General features: G+C 40.5%; 1 protein-coding gene across 4 annotated transcripts; it reads left to right on the top strand.

The window, feature by feature from the left end:
• Window positions 1–112: 112 nt before the first annotated feature.
• LOC308065992 (arg8-vasotocin receptor-like) lies at window positions 113–20,371 on the top strand. 4 transcript variants are annotated; one of them, XR_013928999.1, is made up of 3 exons: window positions 113–14,732; window positions 15,731–16,961; window positions 17,276–20,371. XR_013928999.1 is itself a non-coding variant. In XM_080392746.1 (3 exons), exons 2-3 carry the CDS (start codon window positions 13,817–13,819, stop codon window positions 15,928–15,930), a joined length of 1,116 nt encoding a protein of 371 aa, XP_080248872.1. In that variant the 5' UTR covers window positions 113–2,617; window positions 6,210–13,816; the 3' UTR covers window positions 15,931–20,371. The 4 variants fall into 4 exon arrangements, 3 of the variants coding, with proteins under 3 accessions (XP_080248872.1, XP_080248871.1, XP_080248873.1); XM_080392746.1 differs by having other exon boundaries at window positions 113–2,617; window positions 6,210–14,732; window positions 15,731–20,371; XM_080392745.1 differs by having other exon boundaries at window positions 113–2,617; window positions 2,796–14,732; window positions 15,731–20,371.
• Window positions 20,372–20,747: the final 376 nt, after the last annotated feature.

Here is a 20,747-nt window from a genome sequence, read left to right as displayed (position 1 = left end):
GCTACGTGCGGAGCGGCACGCGGCGGGTGGGGCTTGGAGGGTGCGGGCACGCCTCGCCTCAGGGCGGCCGGGGGCGGCGGCGGCGGCCCCGTGTCCCGTCGGTGGCGGCGGCGGCGGCCCCGTGTCCCGTCGGTGGCGGCGGCGGGACTGGCCCTGCGTGAGGCTGCCGGCGGCGCCAGGCTCTTGGTGCCGCGCCCCGGAGGCGCTGGGGCGGAGGCTGGGGGGGGGGTGCTGGTGCTGTACCCCGCGGCTGGCTCTTCTGTGGCCGCGCGCCCCGCACTTCCCGCTTAATACTTGGAGAAGGATCACAGACTATGTGCGTTTCATGGGTTTGACAGGGTTAGGGGGCACATGGGTGTTACCCAGCCAGCCTGAGGAGCAGCACAAGCCTGTGAGCTTCCCACCTGCACTGTCTGAAATCAGTTTCTTTGAAGCTGGCTGCACCGAGGGTGGTGACTGCAGAAGGCTCATGAGGTGAACACCTCAGTGGGCTGCTGAAGGCCTCACCTCATGAGGAGGATAATACTTCATGTGTCGTTTCAGAGTCCAGTCATCTGCTTCATTCTTTCTCACAAATTAAAAAGTAAACTTAATTTTCTTACCTGGTGTTTTCTTCCCCAAGGGAAAATTTATATCCATTGTGTATTCTAATCATTATACTGTGAAACAGATTGAACTTTCCATATCTCCTGATGCAAGATATTTTTCAGCCCTTGAGTATTTTATGAATATTAATTGAATAATTTGTAGTGCCCTTTTTGCCTGGTGTTAATGTGGTGGGTTGACTCTGGCTGGATGCCAGGTGCCAGCCAAGCCACTCTTGTCGCTCTCCCTCCATCAATGGGACAAGAGGAGAAAATAATAATAGAAAGCCCAAGGATTGAGATGAGGACAGGGAGATCACTTACCAAGTACTATCATGGGCAAAACAAACTCATCTTATGGCAATTAAAATGTATTCCCAACTAATAACAGAGTAGGATAGTGAGAAATAAATCTAAAAACACCCTTTCACCCCGCCCCTCACTTTGTCCCAGGCTCAACTTCACCCCCAGCTTCCCCACCTCCCCCCGCCAGCAGCAGGGACGGGGCCTGGGGGCTGCGCCCCGTCCCTCACACCTGTCCCTGCCGCCCCTTCCCCCTCAGGGGGAGGCTCCTCACACTCTGCCCGGCTCCAGCCCGGGGTCCCCCCCACGGGGCGCAGCCCTTCAGGCACAGACGGCTCCAGCCTGGGTCCCCCGCGGGGTCACCAGCCCGGCCAGCAAACCTGCCCCAGCCCGGGCTCCTCTCCCCACGGGGCCACAGGCCCTGCCAGGACCCTGCCCCAGCACGGGCTGCCCACGGGGTCACAGCCCCCTTCGGGCACCCCCTGCTGCGGCGTGGGGTCCCCAGGGGCTGCAGGTGGGGATCTGCCCCACCGTTACCCTCCATGGGCTGAGGGGCACAGCCTGCCTCACCAGGGGCTTCCCCAGGGGCTGCCGGGGAACCTCTGCTCCGGGCCTGGAGCCCCCCCTGCCCCTCCGTCTGCACCGGCCTGGGGGGCTGCAGGGGTGCTCCGCTCACACAGCCTCACTCTTCTCTCTGCTCCTGTTGTGCAACATTTACCCTTCCTTAAGAATGTTGTGACAGGGGCACTACCACCATCGCTGATGGGCTCAGATTTGGCCAGTGGCAGGTTCATCTTGGAGCCAGTTGGAACTGGCTCCATCCAACACGGGGGAAATTTCTGGCATCATCTCACAGAAGCTACCTCTATAGCCTCCCCACTACCAAAACCTTGTCATGTAAACTCAATGCAATGAAATTTTTGTGCTTTTACGAGAGTATCAAGACAGGACTTAGAGGCAGTGTTCCAGTATCACTTCCTCAGTAAAATATTCAGGAGCCACAAGTAGCTCATGAGTCATGTGTTATCTAGGATCCTTTTGCACAGGATAGTGGCAGTTCACCCCCAGGTGCTCATCTGTTCCCTCCTAAATGCTTTCAGAGTTGCCGTTAATTCTGGATTACAGTGGCCTGTTCTGCAGGTATGGTTTGCCTGCCTTGTCTGTAGGTGTCTTCATACCTGGTTGTATTATCTGGTGGTGGTTTACACCTGGCAACTGTTTTTAAGACTTGTGTGCTATTCTTTAATTTATCGTGGGGTTTCATCGTATATGGTTAAGATAATTTTTAAACCAAATAGCTCAAACAGTAGTGGCCTCTGCCCTAGGTGCCAGATGCAGCTAAGCTGGGAGGTTTTGCTGCCTGTTGTATGAGTTTCTCTGGGTAAAGGCTGCTTACTGTTACGAAAGCATGACAGCACTGATCACGTTTTAGCCTGTATCAGCATTAGCTTAAGCAGCTTCCCCAGCTGTGTCTACCCTTGTGCAAACCCCAGGACTCCTGTTTGCTTGCCAATGTGGTGAACTGAATTGGACCTCATCAGATGACTTCAGAAGCAATGGCTCATCTGAAGCCACAGTCTGAGCTGGCTCTAAATATGCTAACTTGCATTCTTAGGACAACAAAGTTTTAGACAAGACAAGACCTACAACTTCAGTAAGAAGGTTGGCTACGTTAAGCTTCACGCTGCCAGGACACATCCTGCCTCTCTTTGACAAATAAGGTGTTGGAGGTAGGTGGCAACTGATCCCTTTTAGCTGCACATAGCTACTTCCTAAACAGTCACACTCTCTCCTTCTAAAATTCTGTTCTGTGCCTGCTTCGGTTTTTGTCTCACCACTGGTATATGTGTAATGGTATGTCAATTCATACCTTTGCTAAGGAAAAGATTTAAGGATTTCATATTTCAGGTCTACTCACAAAACCGTGCGTTCTTGCCACATGGCTCTCCACAGGGATGAACCGACCTGTCTGATCTGACATGTTCAGAGGCCCATGATTCATCAGCTTCTCAAAACAGCCACACAGCTCTCTGACAGAACTAAAAAAACACTGGACAAAAAAAGATAAATATGTGTGTTTCTAGGCACAAGTTCTGCATCCACACATTCTCAAACATTTTGCCAATTTAGCCTTGTCTTTACTATGGTCATGACATTAAGAAGAAATGATCTAAAATTTATTTATTTGAAAGATAGACACTTCAACTAAGCTAATTTTGTAAGCTCTCTTAATAGTCAAAGGTGAGTTGATTCATTGCATTTGACTAAACACCTACTTTTCAGATAAGAAAGATGAATCCACCTGCAGTATTCAGAGTGGCTAACTCCAATCACAGTAATTTCTACATAGCATGGAAACGATAGCATTTTCACATTTTGAAATATATTTTAATTATAGTAGTATGTACATTTGCTGTTTTTAAAATACTTCCATTTGAATACTTTGCGTGGAAGCCTCAACCAAGAATTTGGTGTGATTATTCGTGCTTTTTTTGCTGATCTCTATTAGGTTGCGTACCCAGCACTCAAGCACTCAAGCACTCAAGTCAGAATGGTCCCTCAAAACATGACAGTTTCCAGTTTAGCACAACACTGAATGTACTTTGATTTAAATGAGTGCTATATCTGTGAATTAATTAAAAAAATCCAAGGCTTTCAAAACGTTCCCTCAATGCACATGTTCATACATGTTTTTGTAGGTAAGATGCAAACTTTTGTAAATCAAATTATAGATGAAAAATTGTGGTAAATCTTCCTACTTTAATGAAAGAGAGTTCCTTGGTACATGTGATTTTTTTCATGTTACAGCCGAAGTATTGTGATGTCTATACTACAAGTGAGTTAACTGTGTTCATTTATATGTATGCTATACTTTTAGATGCCATTAATTATTTCTAATATTCACATTTGTATGTTTGTCTTGGACTGCTACTTGGAGACAAAGTCATAATGTGTTATGAGGCAGTTTGATTAAAAAAATGGATATTTACCAAAAATAATCGTTCCAAAAATTTGTCTTTCTAGGGTTCTCTCTTTTGATCTATGAAATATGAAAATTTTATATTTTCTTATACTCTCCTTCACTATAAAATGTGGCACAAACACACTGAAATTAATTAAGTCTGGAACTCCATGCAAAATTTTCTTACTCTTTATTGGTATTCCAGTTGCAGAGTCCAGTGACTTCAGCTTAGATGAGTTAAACCTGAACAGAACAACTTCCAGGGGCGGGATATTAATCCTGTGAAAACAGTTTTGCATATACTTTAATTTTACATTTGAATCAAAGATATTATATGAACAGCATTTGAGTATACTTAGGCAGTGGTTTTATTTTTACTTGCAATATTGATTATGGATGGTATCCTGGAAACAGCACTGTCACTTAAGAGACTCAAACAAATTAAAAACCCGCAAGTATTTCAAAGCACGATGACAAATTAACATACATTAGTAGGGTAGTATTCTGCTGATAATGGTATCTAAGATAATTGCTTAAATCTAACATCTTCAATTAAGCCTTAGGGAAAATGCTGTTTTCTATTTCCATCAATATAGTATGACATAGGCAGAAGCTGTATTTTAAGCTTTATAAATACAGAACATAGGTATTCTGCCTCTTAACACTAGATGGCAGACAAAAATGGGAAAACATTTCCTATTTTTCAGCGATAGAGTATTGAAGAATTAATTTGCATCTTGAATGAAGATTCACTGAGAGTTCTCAGAATTATAAGAATGAACACCAGTGGACACAGACAGAAAATATCATGCTTATGATAGCATGGATACTCTCTACTGCAGTCTTTCATTTAGCTGTGAGTTTTGGCACAAATACTGCAAATAATCAAGTGGAACATTTCTGTATTATTTTCTTATTGCTTTTTTATCTCTTCTGCTACTTCCCTTCAATATTTTGCTCTTGTCAAAGAAGAACTAAAAATTCTTGAAGCCTTAGAAAGGCTTAAACAGCTCAGATAGAAGAGAAACTTTCAAAGAAAACTGCCCTTTCTGGGTGCTTGCATGGTTGTGAAATTGCCTTCCATAAATCCAACAAGCAGGCAATACAAGATTTGCATTGCAACTGCGTAGTATCTTTGTCTTACATCAGTTACCAAAAGTAATTAGGCTGCTTTGCTCCTTGTTGTCACTGAATTTTGGAAAATAATATAGAGGTAACACGTGCGCTAAGGAGGCAACTCATTTTCATAGAATATTATAAATTGTACTAAATATTACATAGTCCACCTAGCAGCCAGTGAAAATTTTGGGTTGTTAGCCTGTTCCTCTCCTAGATACATCTTCCTAAATAAGTGTGGCAGGAGGGTCAGAATCCCCGAGGGTACATCCACACAGAATCACACATTAAAATGCCAGTTCATCTAGCTGTAATGTGACTGCTTGTAGGATATGAAGTACTGTCTGCGCTGTGCATGCACAGGGTGCTGTTAGTTAACAAGACAGTCTGGGATTACTGTACAAAACCCTGCTTTGCATTGCCTATTATTTATAAATGTGCAGTGCATCTATGGGACTGATAACCAGCAGAGTTTTCATAGATATTAAACCATGATGTGCAAGTACAGTAGTAGAACTGTAACAGATCCCACCAAGTCCCACCTGATCTTTTCCTCTCTGTGCTGCTCCTGTGGTTGTGCAGACCCCAAGCCAGTCTGGCTACCCTCAGTGCCTCACTGAGCAGTGCTGGCCGCCTTATGAACTGTAAGTGGGAAAGACCCAAGTTATTCCCGTGGTGTTTTTTCTGTTGAGGTTGTTCCGAATGAGTAAAAGTTAATGTACTGGAACAGAAGGGCAAGTGCAAAAGTAAGTATGACTTTCCTGCCTCATGGTTAGGAAGTAATCTACAAAGATGGCTGTAGCTTTTGATCTTTGTTCCTCAGGTTATTCTCATTATGTAACAGCTTTTGGTATAAAATGTGCATATAGAGGCAAACACCAGACTGAGGCATTCCCCTTCCCATGGGAGTCCTTTAGCCACAAGGACACAGAACTACATCCCTTTTTGCAGGGTTTCTTCTTGGTTCCATGAATCTTCCATTCTTTTGTGCATAGTCACCTAGTTTCAACAGAAGGAGAAAGCATTTTGTGTTCTGCCTTGCCAATAAGTTGGTGAACATGAAATTCTCTTAGGGAATCAGAAATGTGTATTTAAACCTTCTCAGGCTGAAAATTGCACTGACTCCATTTTCTTGTATCACTTGGGCCAATATTCCATTGAAAATAGCATTACACTAGATACTGTCAATGACTTTGTTCCTGTTCCTCTTTCCTATTCCTGCTGTTTGTCCTCTCCCCAACCAGGGACCTCCATTTTCTCACCCCATTTGAAACAACTGGACAAGGAGTGGGTTGTAGGACGCCTTTGGAGTTACAGGCTCTGCATTTGAATGGGTAAAGGTACCTGGCTCTGATTCAGATTTAAGACTCTAGATTAGAATCTGGATCTGGGATTTAGCTGTGCCTTCCTCTGTTTGTTTTCCTGCTCTGCTAAATCCAGGCAGTTTGCTGCTTCCCATACAATTTAAAGGTGCTTGGGTCCCTGAATCATGGTTCTGGATCCCTAAATCAGGGTTTTGCGTTCTGCTCAGGGAATTGGTGCCCCAGGTCCTTTACACAGCTGGCTTTAGCTTCCTGTCCCTCCACAGTTCATAGGCAATGGTCACTGGCCTTGATCAGCGCTTTTGTGCATTCTAGAAATCTGACTGCTAAAACCAGGAGTGTACTCATCAAATAATTATAAAGTAGTTCTGAATAATGCAGGTGATTACTTAGAATTTGAAATTCAGACTCATGCTAGGGGTCATATTACAATTCCTTTTCAGCCCCCTGTGATTAGTATAATAGCCATTCTGTTGACTTTCAGCACTCAAGAACTGATAGATGTGAATTTTGTTACTGCTGCCTCTGTACTGACAGTATGATTGCGCAAGTACCAAAAGTCTTGGTATAAATGGAAGGAGGTCAAAACTCACAGTCTCTTTAGGTCAACTGGAATTAATTCACTATCCACATTGTTTGCAATTGCTTATTCAGTATTGTTGGAGAAACGGAGTCTTTGCTATTTACTTTGTCTTTTAATTAAAGCATTGAAATATGTCTGACCTTTGCACCAGACCTTGAGGTGTTATACTAGGTTCCATCTTAGCATTTTTCCCTTTATTAAAAAATGCTGCTTATAACTTCCCATCTGTGGAAAAAATACTTTGTCATTCTTCTTCAAAACCAGTCTATCACAGTTCCTTCTCCTGAAGTTACACATTATTTCTCCTTTTTTCTTTGCTTTGACCAGCCTTGGTGAGGCTCCTTATCTGTCAGTTTTTTTCTGTGGCCCTGGTGTTTGGTGAGCTGGCAGGCCATTGAGTGTCCTAATAGAGAGCACAGACTGTCTGGAGTGCCGCAAATGAGAAAGATATTTTTTGGCAGAAGCCTATGTACCTGATTTGTAATGATTTATCTATCTCAGCTTAAAGTAGCCTGATGAAAGTTGTAGAAGTACCAGTAAAAGCTCAGTACTGTACAGGTAAACACTATTAAGTCGCACAAAATTTTACAGCAGCAGTGGGGGAAAGCCATTATTTAAAGAATGGTTTACAAACTGTGGAAGATAACCCTACCACCATAATTCAAGTACATCAATTAAGCAAACCAATTCTAGGCTTTGGGCCGAGTGGGACTCTCAAGTCACTGCTGTCAGTAATGTCTATGAAATCAGAAACATACCCCAAGAGTGAGGTCAGCACTGGTGAATGATAAAAATTTTACTGAAACAGGTTAAAAGTTATTTTTTCAGACATAATTTCCTTGGGGATTAAAAAGAGGTGCGTAGTAATGTACGTAGTTAGTGGTACTGTTTTATGGTGAGTATCTGGAACATGCCTAGTTACGAGTCACAGGGGGCCCATACCCGTTGTTTTTTCTCTGGCTTTAATGCCTGAGGCTAATTCCTATTAAAGGATGCACTTAATTTAGGAGAGTCTTGTTCCAAAATATTGCCTAACAGTAATTATAGTAGTTTGATGTGTTGGAGTTCTACATTTTAAGGCTAGAAAGCTGGATTTGTTGTTATGTAGCTTTTAATCTTCCTAAAGTAACATCCCCTCCCTTTAAATACACAGTGAATTTACTCATCTGAGAAGTGAACATAGTTTCATGGAAAGTGGAAGGCATCAAGATTGCGTGTGTGCAGTGGAGCAGTGTTTGCACACACATATACACATACACAAACCAGGCATGGACACAACTAAAAGCTAAATTTGAAGGGTTTAAATTCCACTTTTGGTATACAAACAGGATTAGCAGGACAGAATGTTGTCCCATGTTCATTATAATGTTAATTTGAAAAGTTAGGGGAAGTTTATAGTGCGGGTGGGCTGGAAATGGAAGAGATTTGGGGTTGTCCTGACATTTTCTAGTAGTTTTTTGGCTTCCCTAAAAGTTCTCCTTTCTGCCCACAAATATTTTTGTCCAAACCAAAGTTCAACTCCTTCTGAGGAATGGAGTTACTGACATTGTTCATAATTTTGTGTCTTCTTGTGTCATGACAACAGCATTAGTAGCTGCCTACATAGCATGATTGTATATATGCTGTCTGCAATACATTTCTCTCTATTTTTATCAGCACATTGGCTTTTGCTGTTGCATTTGAGGCTGTTTTAGTTCCATAGACCCTCCCTAGCAACTCTAACTGTATAGGGTTGGAGTGAATCATTAAACCTGATCCAAAGAACTGTTTATGTTAACTGAACTATTGAATTAGCGGTGGATCTTTTTTTTTGTTTTTTGAGAAATTAGAACTGTAGGAGGTTGTATCGGTACAGCAGAAAAAAGTAATGCATAATTTTAGTCCAGTAAAGATGATTTACAGTGAAGTAGTTTATCCACTGCATTCTGGAAATAAGCAGTATTTTAATACTGAAAAATATGAAACTACCTTGCTGTAAATGCATCCATGCTACAGGGTAAATCCTTGAACAGAACTTGTGGAACTTTGGCTAATCTCCCCTATGAAAGAATCCATTTGCTAGCTATTACACTACTTCCAAAAGGAGTTCTCATTACATTTCATGCTACATGCTATGTATTTACATTACTTAATACATCTCCTCAAATGTATTCTTTATCACTAGGGTAATTTCAATGCAATGCTATGTTAACTCTTTTAATCTACCCTAGAATATATTACTATATAAATATATCAAGTAAATGTTTCCACCACCTTCTTGTTCACTGAATCTTTTACTGCACACTCTAGTCCTTTCCACTATGTAAGTTCTATGGCAGCTGGCTTTTACATTTTAATGTTTGAAAAGAAAGAGAATCACAACGGCACTAAGGAGATAATTTTTCATTTCTCTGAAATCCTCTAGAGACATAACCAATCATGTGAAAATTTGCTTTTCTTAATTAATTGGGTTTTGTGACTAGTCAAGTGCAGTAGCAATAATCTACTAGCTCTTCAGGTATACAGAATCTCACAGAGAAAAAGAGGCAGACCTGGGTTTCTTCAATCAAAGCAGACAGCAGTATTTTACACTTGATCTTTTCTTAAATAGGAACTTTTTAGAACTTGTTTATGCATTCCAGAGTATAAGAGTGCAAACCTATTATCTTCACAAGTTGTATTTAATGAGTAATGTCTGTCATGAGATGAAACAGCTGCTGGTTTTTAGAAGTTGCGGGGCAGGGTTTAACACTAAAATGCACGTATTTCTGCTTCAGCTTATATTCCTTCTGGCTTGGCAAAAAGCATCTACAATCTAATAGCAGCCTGTAAGTGCTTTAAGGGCAGCTATGGAGTTGAGGAAACCATATTCTTATCGGTGTTGGCAGGTGATCTCAGCATTGCCCTAGGGCAACTCAAACAGTACTCAGTACCTACATTTAGGCACAGAACTGAAGCCTCGATTCCCTTTGGATGTGATAGGCATTGACACACACATAATCCATAGTTTGAGGGAAATGGTTGTCCCCTTCTACTCAGCACTTGTTATACCACATCTGGAATGCTGCCTCTGGTTGTGGAGCCCCTGCACAGGAAAGGTGTTGATGAGCTTGAGCAAGCCCAGCACAGCCTGTGAAGATGACCCGAAGGCTGAAAGGTGTAACCTGGAGGGGGAGGCTGAGTGAGCTGGGCTTGTGCTCTGCACCAGGGCGGTGCAGCAATAAAGGGTGTGGTAAAATAGTGGTTTTCGTAACATAGGGTAAAACCAAAATTATAGGCAATGAGGAGATATTAGGTCCCTTCCCATGGTGGGAACCCTGCTTTTGTGCAGCGTCAGACAGACATCAGATGGCTATTCCTCCAGCACACTGCACAGATGCCATCTGTAGAGGGGTTCCTCCTTCCTCCCACAGTGGCCTTTTATTTTGTGTAGCAAAAAATCACATATCCTCTCCTGAGAAGCTGGGACGTCATCTCTGTCATAATATCCACCAGTGCCAGAACAGGCTTTAAGTACAAGGCTCAGTACAGCAGACACGTCCTGTTCAAGATCACCAACTTCTCGAATGCCACATTTTCTGCAGTGCTTCCAATAATACAGCTTGCTCAGCCTAGAGGAGCAGTGGCTTCAGGGTGCCTAGCAGTGCCCCTGGTACCTACAGGAAGGCTGGCATGAAGTCCAAGCCAGGCTCTTGCACTAGTGGTCATGGCAGAAGAATGAGAGAAGGTGGTAAGAATCAGGGGAGGGTGTGTTGGCACGTAAGGAAAGCTTTTTCACAGTGAAAATAAGTAAGAGTTTGCAACCGATTACCCAGGGAGGTTTTGGGGCCTAAGCTCTTGGAGGTTTTCAAAACCTGACTGGACAAACCCTAAGTCAACTGATCTGGATTCAGTGTTGTCCCTGCCTTGAGCAGCTGTGTGATTCTGTAACTCTAAGCAGACATCTAAATGTGTTAATCTGTGAGCTGAAACCCTCCCTATTAGCTAACCAACAAGCTTTAGATGAGAACCCACACTGAGAAATTAAGCAGAAGTTAATTAGAATGTGCCTTCGCACACTATTGAAAGTAAATAATTTAGGAAAAGGATTTAACTTGGACAGATATGGTTTGGAATGAAGCAAAGCTGGGCAACAGGAAAAGGACATGACTGGAGTAAAAGAACAGCTAAGTCTCTTTAAATATTTTCATCTGTAACCCTGTTTTTCTTTTCTGAGTGAGTTACATTCCCAGAGTGGATTCAATTTCAATATAACATTGTCCTGAATGTCTGCTAATGTGGATGAAAAAGATGGAAAGGGTGCAGTTCAAAGGTATGAAACCATTAACATATATTGAACTGATTATATGCAAGATGGAGTAGAATCTTACATCACTAGGACAACTTCTGCAAGGAGGCCCACCTCCCTTTTTATAAACATGGCAAAGGCCAGTCATTACACAGTGTGCTTCCCTTTAACCTGTGTCCACACGCTGAGCCTGACACCTACTATAGCGTGTCTGCTGCCCAGACACTGTTGTGGGTATGTGTGTAGGCCTAGGAAGAGTTGCATGTTCCCAGGGATCTTGTTGAACTATTCTAGGTGTAGGTGATAAAACACATTTGCCTGAAATAATATGTCTACCCATACATCATGCCTTGCGAAAATTTTACAAACGTATGCTTCTGGTACTAAATTCTGGTTAGTCTTCCAACAGTACCCCAGAAGTGACTTGTGTTGTGTATTTTGGTCCTTTTACATATAATTCATATATAATCTTTCAGATCATGAAATATAAATTTACTTTTATCTTCCTTGCCTGACCCTGGGCTCAGTTTTCTGTTTAATATGTTCCTCTTTCAACTCACTTAGTCCCAGCTCTGCCTAGATGTACATGTTTACTCTGTATCCTGCTAAAAGAATAAAGATCCCACCTAGCTTTTTGTTCACTCATGGAGTGAGGATAGTCAAGATAAATGATTTTGCAGCACACACCTGAAATTTTGTCTCCATCTGAAGGCAGAACTGGAGATGAGCCAGCCTGCTCTACAGCACAGTGTTTGCCATCAGCAGAATTGCCAGGGATTCATGCTTTGTGGCCAATTCAGTTACTCTTCTACAAGTTGCTGGGTGGAGGGAGGGAGGGTGAGCGTGAAAGCAAACCTGTTTGTTCCCTTATGGTCTTGCCATGCTGTTTCCCACTAATTGAGATAGATTCCAAACGGGGGTTCAGGGTAAACTAAAAGGAAACGACCTCAGGAATGCAAGTTTCCTGCAAACAGGCTTCCATTTAGGAAAAAAAATTATCAGGTGTAATTACATTAAGTTGTTGTGATTCATACTCTTTGCAACATGTTAGAGAAAAGCCATTGTAGGCTCAGGCAGCTGCAGCAGCGTTGAGCCAGATCTGGATTATGGATACCTATGTCTGCTGGTGGTGGCAAAGCTTCCTGAGATTGTTCAGCTTGTCTGTTGTCTGTTCTCATAGTCTTACCCTTGCTTGAAGTATTAACATCGGTCCCACGGTGGGAAAGAGGGAGAGGAAAGAGATCATGCTGTTTTTATACACTGTTGAAGTCTACCTCAGCATCTTGTTTATGAATTTCACCCTTCCCCTGTCTGTTGATACTTGAAAACATTTACTGCCAAAGAGATGGTAGTCTGTTTGTGAGATTCTTGAGCGGGTTTTATAACATATTCATGATCACAGTGATTAATCAGTGTACATGCAGTTTTATGTATTATACGTGCAACGTGGACATAATTTAACCTTATCGGTTTCATCTTCAGAAAGACTTCGAATTACCAGTGTTCTAACTGTAACCAAAAGGATATGAGTGCTCTAGCTTCAAACAAGATTGCATACAAGTATGTGTTGTCTTTCATATAAAATTAATTAATTTTATTAAATCTCTCTTTGGTGATTAAGAGGGCAGACTGAGAGAGAACAAATGAAATTAAATCAAAATTGCTGTTCTTATCTGCCACTAGCAATATGCGAAAGTCATACTGGAAGGTAAGAATAATGAAATACTTGTCATCATGGTACAACTTACTCCACAAAACCAAAAAGGATTAAGTACTGAAAAATGACCTCCCAGCCTTTAGCACTATAGTAGAGTAGAGACCCTTGCAAATTGTTTCTTGTAGAGACCTTTTCCTTAGTTGGATTTCTCATTGAATTTTCACTTACTTTTCTATTAAATTCTCAGTAGACTTGCAGTCCCATTAAAAGTAATTAATTTCACATGTGTTATTTTTCATTTTTCTGAGAAAATACCTTTTAGTCTTGACCCTGTCTTGAAACAAAAATGATTATTTTGATGGCAGTTCAAATTTATTTTTTTTTTAGAATCAGGTGACTCCAAAAAAGGGAAAAAAAATAAAAAGGCTATGGAAAAATGCATTTCTTTGTCTCTGCTGCATTTAGGATGTGGTTGTGCCCCAGGAGCCTAGAGAATTGCAGTTATGATGCGCCCTGGGCTCAGGGGCCCAACTTTCCGTCTACGTATAAAAATTCCTCCCTCTTCAGCCGAAGCGTGTACTTCTGGTCTGCGTAAAAAAAAATAAATAAAATTTGCAAGAACTCTCCTGAGTGCGATCATTGTAAGTATGATTTTGGCCACAGCTATTTACAAGACAGAAGTGAGTAATTGAATTACGCTGAGCCTCTGAAGTTTGCCTTTTATTTATGTGTTTCCCCCAGTTGCGTGGCTCGGTCTGCCGTTGGCTGCAGTCCCTGCAGCCTACCCGAGGGCTCTGCAGTTACGTAAGGCTCTGTCTGCTGGGAGCCTATATAAAGCCTTTCTGCATGCCAGCAAGAGACAGAATTTTATCAGGATCCAGGTCCCACTGCTTTAGTTCGCACAAGCAGGAGGAGATTTTCTGGTAGATTGAAACCTGAGGCTGGTTTGTTTGCCAGCCAGTACTTCACAGCTGTCAACCTGAGTTACAAGTAGCAGTTACTGTAAGTAGCTTCTGTGCATTATGAAGAATTTTTCATTTCCTATGCAGGATAACACACATCAGACCGAGAGTTCTTCTCCTCACAGATTCCTGACTTTGACAAATCAGTCAGATCCTGTTGGAAGACCAGAGAGAGATGAGCGATTAGCTCAAGTAGAGATTGCTGTGCTGGGGGCCATATTTCTGACAGCGTCTGTGGGCAATTTTATTCTCATACTGGTGCTGTGGCGAAGAAGAAAGAAGCTTTCTAGGATGTATGTGTTCATGCTTCACCTCAGCATTGCTGACTTAGTGGTAGCCTTTTTTCAAGTGCTGCCTCAGCTTTTATGGGATATTACAGATGTTTTCATAGGGCCAGATTTCTTGTGCAGAATTATCAAGTATCTACAATTGCTAGGCATGTTTGCCTCCACGTATATGATAGTGGTCATGACAGTGGACAGATATCAAGCGGTTTGCTACCCTATGGTCACTTTCCAGAAGAAGAGAGCTCTCTGGAACATCCCCATTTGCACCAGCTGGTCTATATCACTGATTCTTAGCCTACCACAGGTATTTATCTTTTCTAAGACTGAAATATCTCCAGGTGTCTTTGAATGTTGGGGTGAATTTATTCAGCCATGGGGCCCAAGGGCATACGTGACTTGGATTTTTGTAGTTATATTCTTCATTCCCTCAGCCATCCTTATCATGTGCCAGGTTAAGATTTGCAAAATAATCAAAAGAAATATATATGTGAAAAACCAGAATGAATATGAAGTAACAAATCAGAAGCAAGTCCTGCCATCCCGAGCAAGCAGTGTGAACTGTATTTCAAAGGCTATGATCAAGACTGTAAAAATGACAGTGGTGACAGTTGTTGCGTATGTTCTCTGTTGGTCACCTTTCTTCATTGCACAGCTGTGGTCTGTGTGGTTCCCCAGTGTCATGACTGAAGGTAAGATACTCTCCATCCTCATTCATAACTTCATATCAGGCTAGCATATTGCTGTATTGCTTTATATTTGTAAAAGTTACATGTGATCATTTGAGCATGATTAAAAAAGAAATTCCTGGATTTATTATCTACTGTATTTAATTAGGTACCGAGAACTTGATGTGTTGTGTGATCAACACACACATACAAGTGTGTATTTCGTGTGTGTGTTTTGAGTGATTAATGATTTAAAGATTAACTACCAACAGTGAAAAGTATCACCTGATCCAGCAAGGGTTCAGACTTTTAGAAGTTTTAGATATTATAGCAGCAGTATTTTTGTTCTTAAGGTGAAAAGGAGTAATTAACTGTTGAAAGTATTACAATAAATATTTCTTATTTACTGGGTGGGACAGTGATATTATAAGACATCTGATTATTTTTTGAATATCAAAATCATGTTGATGAAATATCTGTAATACACTATGAAACAATTAGAAGTTGTGAAACAGCCATTTATAAAGCAAAAAAGCATGCCTGAGAGAGGTATCAAAGAATGCCATGTTGTAAACAAGATTAATCTTGTCAAACTTCTGAACTCAAAGATATAAAGCAAAGGGGAAAATATGATAATAGCTCTGTCTGATGAAAAAAAAAATCTTCTGATCTTTAAGAATTCTTCCTGTCAGTGTGAATTTGAGTCTTAATCTACATACATTTAAATCTATCTATCTATCTGTATTTATCTGTATCTGTATAGCAGGTTAGTAATTGCTTTCAAATGTAATGGAGCTACATCAAAAAAGAGCTATATGGAACCATTTAACTCTGAAATGCATACAATACAGTGTGCTTCATACCTTCAACAGTACAAACTGCATTGAATAAATGGGAATTTCCTACTATTTAATTAACTTTAATATATGAACAGGCACACCAGAAAGCAGCAGACTGTGAAAATGTTACTTAGTTATATGAGTGTTTTATTTACTGTTATTGCTTTAACTATTTAATTTTAGGTTCGGCATTCACCATTATCATGCTCCTTGGCAATTTAAATAGTTGCACCAACCCGTGGATTTACATGTATTTTTGCGGCCACATTCCATATTGCAAAAATAAGCAGCTGGAGAACACCTCGGCTCAAGAGGAATCAATGATCACAGGGAGCATTCAACTCATAGACAGAGACCCTGAGGAAAACAGTACTTCTGCATAAATATTGGATGTTTTTTGTTGTTTTGTTACATTTGCTATGTTCACAAGACATATTGATATTTTACCACCGTCCCTCATTTTACGGATAAGGAAGCTGGAAGATTATCTTTTGTTGTATAAATATATTTCTGTGCAGTTCTGTAGCATATACAGAAAGTTTCTGTGTTGTGCAAGCCTGACTCAGTGCTTCCATCACCACTGTGTTATCAGAATGAATTCTTGTAAAGACTGGCAAAGATACATGAAAGTATCAGAAATATTTTGTGTCCTAAAATACTTTCTCTTTTGTGATTCTGGATTTCTAACCAGTAAAATTTTACAACTAACTGGTCCAACAAATTGAAACATAATTGGAAAGAAGTCTGGCATGATTAGACTTGAATATGTTTTTAAATTGAACCATGAATTGTTTGTCATTCTGATGTAACTGGGGGATGGTGTGGCAAATCTTGAGAAGGCAGCAGAAGGTCAGAAAAATACTTTGCCAGCTATTATTAACACCTATTTTACATTAACTCCTTATATACATTTATAAAATGCCAAGCAGCTTGATACAATTAAAAAAAAAAATTCAGTTTCTTGAGACATCGCACACCTACTTTGGTTTCAGATGCCATTGTGGATCACAGGTGTCGGCAGCATAGTAGCAGTCCAGGTTTGTGGCTTCACACTGTGGGATTTGATCTTCCATGCATTCCATGATGTGCAAGCAGTCACCTGAAACCCCACATAGATACACAAATGTACACATACTTTAAATAAAAATGGTTGCTAAGAGCATACATTTTCATTTGGTATTCAGACCTTTTTGTTTCGGTGTGCAATTTATTGACAGAGTGTGCATAGAACCCCTTCAGGCTCAAATTCCATTATTTCCCCTTCGTGGTAAAAATAAATCTGCATATCTTTATCTCAAAATGCCATTTGCTTGTTAGTTTGTGGGTGTTTTATGCAGGTACCTATTTATTCCCCTTTCAGTGTCTGCAATCTAATCAGAGGAGTATGGAAGGAATATCAGCAAGGCTTTTTCAGGTGAGAATAGAGCTACATTCACAGAGATTCTTCATGATACTTGCACGTCATCTGCCTACATTATACTATGTTTCATCAGTGCTCTTCACATTTCATTTTTATGAGTGCTAGCAATCTCAAATTTCAGTGGAAAAGCTATAAAAGCGGGGGGTGGGGGTTGACAGTCTTTAAATTGTACTCAAAGAAATATCGATTTAAACTAAATACTGATTGGATTGTGAGAAATGCTGCTGCACAATGAATAGTTACACTTCAGGTTAATGTCTGCTGATAATGACTGATTATTCTATGATTTCTATTCCCTGCATATTTAGACCAGATAGAGGTATGAACCAAATATTGCTGTTCTTATGATGGGGAAAGCTAGTGTCCCAGTCCAGCTGGCAAGAACAGGTCTCCAGCAAGTAGGAAGAGGAAGAAGGTGGATGAAGACAGTACCAGAGCCAGATAGGAATGGAAAGAGTCTTTATGTAATTTCATATTATAATTGCAATTGATAATTTTTTCTTGCTGTTTTTTGTCCCCTTCTCTTTAATTAATAGTTGTTAATTCTACCACACAACATGTTCCCTGTTAGAGCAATTCTGTAACTGTCAGCGTCCTTGTCTGGGGTATGAACATCCAAGATACAATCCATACTATTGATAGGATATTTGTTATATTCAGCCATTGATTTTCTAAGACTTTAAGTCAAATTAGCTCTCAGCTTCTCCTTTATGACTTAATCCAGTGGTTAGTGATGGGCATTTAGTTTTTCTACTTCCTTTGCAGTTAGTTACGTAGTAGAATATTCAATGTTCAAAGGAAATGTAAATAGAAATGCTTTGAGGAATCACCTGTGTCATTGTACTACTGGATTTGCAGCAAAACACACTGAAAGCCTCAAAAGTTATAATTTGCAAGGAAAACAGGCATTTAAATTGTGTGCAAATATTCATTCAGATCCAGAACTGATGTAAGTCCCAGCACTGCTCGGAGACTGTGGTGGAGCTGTGCTATTTTACACCACCTGATCCGGCCTCTGATATTTAAAAAGTATAACTTCTGCTACTTACATTTCTGCATGGCTCATGTATTTGTTATTGGCTTTATAAATAATTTGGTAGAGCTCAATTTCTTAAATAACAATAGCTCAATGTTTTCTATAAAAGTCTGAGAGTGGTATTATTGTCCATATTTCAGATATTTTGATGATGTAATGAATGAAATGCCAGATCTTAAGTTCAGTAATGAACGCCTACTGTCTGTAATGTTCAAAACAATGATATTTTTACTTCTCAAGTGCTTGCTTTCTGCTTTTTTCATTTTCTTTCCCCTGACATCAGTCCCACTGTTAAGAAAAATAAAGGTTACTGCACTGCAGTGTTAAACTACAGGCTATGGATGCTTTTAGTTTCAGTCTGTCAGTAAGTATGTGAACACAGGTATTCCTGCTTTTTTCCTAGCGAAGTGAACCAGGCTGCATTTTCCAGATGTAAGTCATTATCCTGCATGGCCTGCCTCTGCCCCATGGGCAGCACTGACCCGACAAACACACTCAATGGGGAGTTTGGTTCCAGTCCACAATTTTCTGTCAAAACTAATTTTCAAATGATGGAAATTCATTTTGATAACTCTTTCTTTTTTTTTTTTTTCTTTCTTTTTTCTAATAAAGTGTCCTTTACAGGACTTTTCTTATTTCTTAAAGAAAAAGACATTTAAAAATACAATGAGATTTTTCTCTTTGTAAATTTCATCATCAGCTTTCTTGGGAGTTGTAGTTTGAGCACCTCGTGCCCTTGTTTTTCACTGTATTTTGATTCTTCAGCTGGACAATATCTTTTCCAATTCACTGTCACTTAGATTTCCAATAGGCATTACAGTGCCTCATTAAGAGGAATGACTGAGACATCCCTGTAGTCTGGCCAGGGTGTTTAATCCATATGGGAGAGTCAGAAACTCAAACGTGCAAGTCCCTGGAGGCACTCTGGAAACACCTGCAAATGAGAAAATCCAGTTATCAGATGAAAGCCTTCCTCATCAATGCCTAGATTCTGTTTACTCATACAAATAATTTCTGAGCAGAAAAATACATAGCGTACAACTTCACACTCTTGAAGTGAATGGTTGTGTTGTTGCTGCTGGCACCGCAATATAGTTTTTTGTTATCTAGTGGGCCTTTTTTTTGCTCTTCAGGCTTTTTACCACTTTGGAAAGGCACAGTTCAGTAAAAGGAATTAGGTTCTTTCTTAAAAATTCTTGGTTTGTGTTTTGCAGTACAGAAAAGAAGAATCAATGTAATGTAACTATTAGTTCTTTGTAGATTTATTACAGAAAAAAAGAAAACCAAAACCCAAACCCTAGCAGAATGAAAGGAAAATCCCAACATGTTTTGCATTCTTTACAGTATATTTTGATAATTCTGTTATTTTACAGAACTGCTGCTGTATTTTCATAGCCAGTCCTAGTTCCGATACTTGTAAATGGTGAACACTGAAGCCAGAGGTGTTGGGTAATATTCTCTTTATTCTTGCAATGAAATGATGCTGACAAATTTTAAGGATGGTGCCAAACTGATGTCCTGCCAATTTCAATTTGATCACTTAGTTCTGACAGTGGTAACTGGTCATTGGGTCAAATAAACTGCTCCTGTCTCTGTGTTGTTCAGGGAAGACTGTGTGTAACAGTCTAACATCACAACAGATGTGATTCCAACAGACCCAAGTTGGAACTGGCAGAGTTTATTATGTGAAGCAGACATGGCATGCAGACATGGCTGTATTGTCTAGTTCCCAAACACTTGGCCAGGATAAAAGTATCAAGAGATTGTGAATGTTAGCTATTCTTGGCTGAAAAGTATCATGAGCAGACAAAGGCAAAGCAAGATTAGCCAGCTACTCGGTTCTTTCAGTCAAATCCAGTTTGCGTTGGATTCCTTAGAGGGGGGAAAAACAAAACAAAACAAAAAAATAGTGCAAGCCATTTTCTGTCTTCATAAGGTAGGGATTTGATCCTCAATACCCTGGTTATCTACAGGAAACTTCCATAATTGTGAAACAGATGATTCATACATGCAGCAAAACAGGATTGCAAAGGAATACAGTTCAAATAGGAATCGTATTACTTAAAGTAAAGCAGTCACAAAGAAACTATTTACTATTCTATTAGCTGATCCATATATATTTGAACTGAAAGGAAATCACACTGTTAGAAAATCAGCAAGAAAGCTTGATGTAATTTGTGCTACCACATTAAAACTCCAACTATCCCCAAACCCACCTCCTCAGTCCTATGTGTGTCAGCACCAGGTCCGTCTATGCTCTCACGGTCCCAGGTAGAGCCTCGTGATCTGCCATACAGTTTCCAAATGCTACCGGCCCTAATATCTTGCAGAGGTATCCCACGTTGTCTTTACTTTGCCTCTCTGAAATAAAACGGGCTTATGTGGTGCTCCTGCTGTTGCCACTTGAGGACTTTTGGAGGGCCATCTCATTAACAAGGCAAATTCTGGGCATCTTTACAAGCCCTTGGTAAAATTTCCATTACTTTGTGCTTTACTTTTTCAGGCACAAAAGAAAGCATAGGCTTTGAGTGAAACTAAGCAGGCCATAACTACTCCCTCTTGCTTTCTTTTCTTACCAACACAGCAGACCAAAGCATGTGCTTTCCACCATTAAGTCATAGCGACTAATTTAATCTATGCTATCATCCAGCTCCATAATGAACTTTGGAGGCAATGAAACTCTAACCAAAGGCTTTTTGAATTTCCATCCAAATGTTGCCCTATAGATGCTGTGCAAACTCATT

This window comes from Falco punctatus (genome assembly GCF_963210335.1).
Source record: "Falco punctatus genome assembly, chromosome: 6".
Lineage (NCBI taxonomy): Eukaryota > Metazoa > Chordata > Aves > Falconiformes > Falconidae > Falco > Falco punctatus.
Note: the sequence above shows the minus strand (reverse complement) of the source record. Positions and strands in the feature narration are given on the sequence as shown.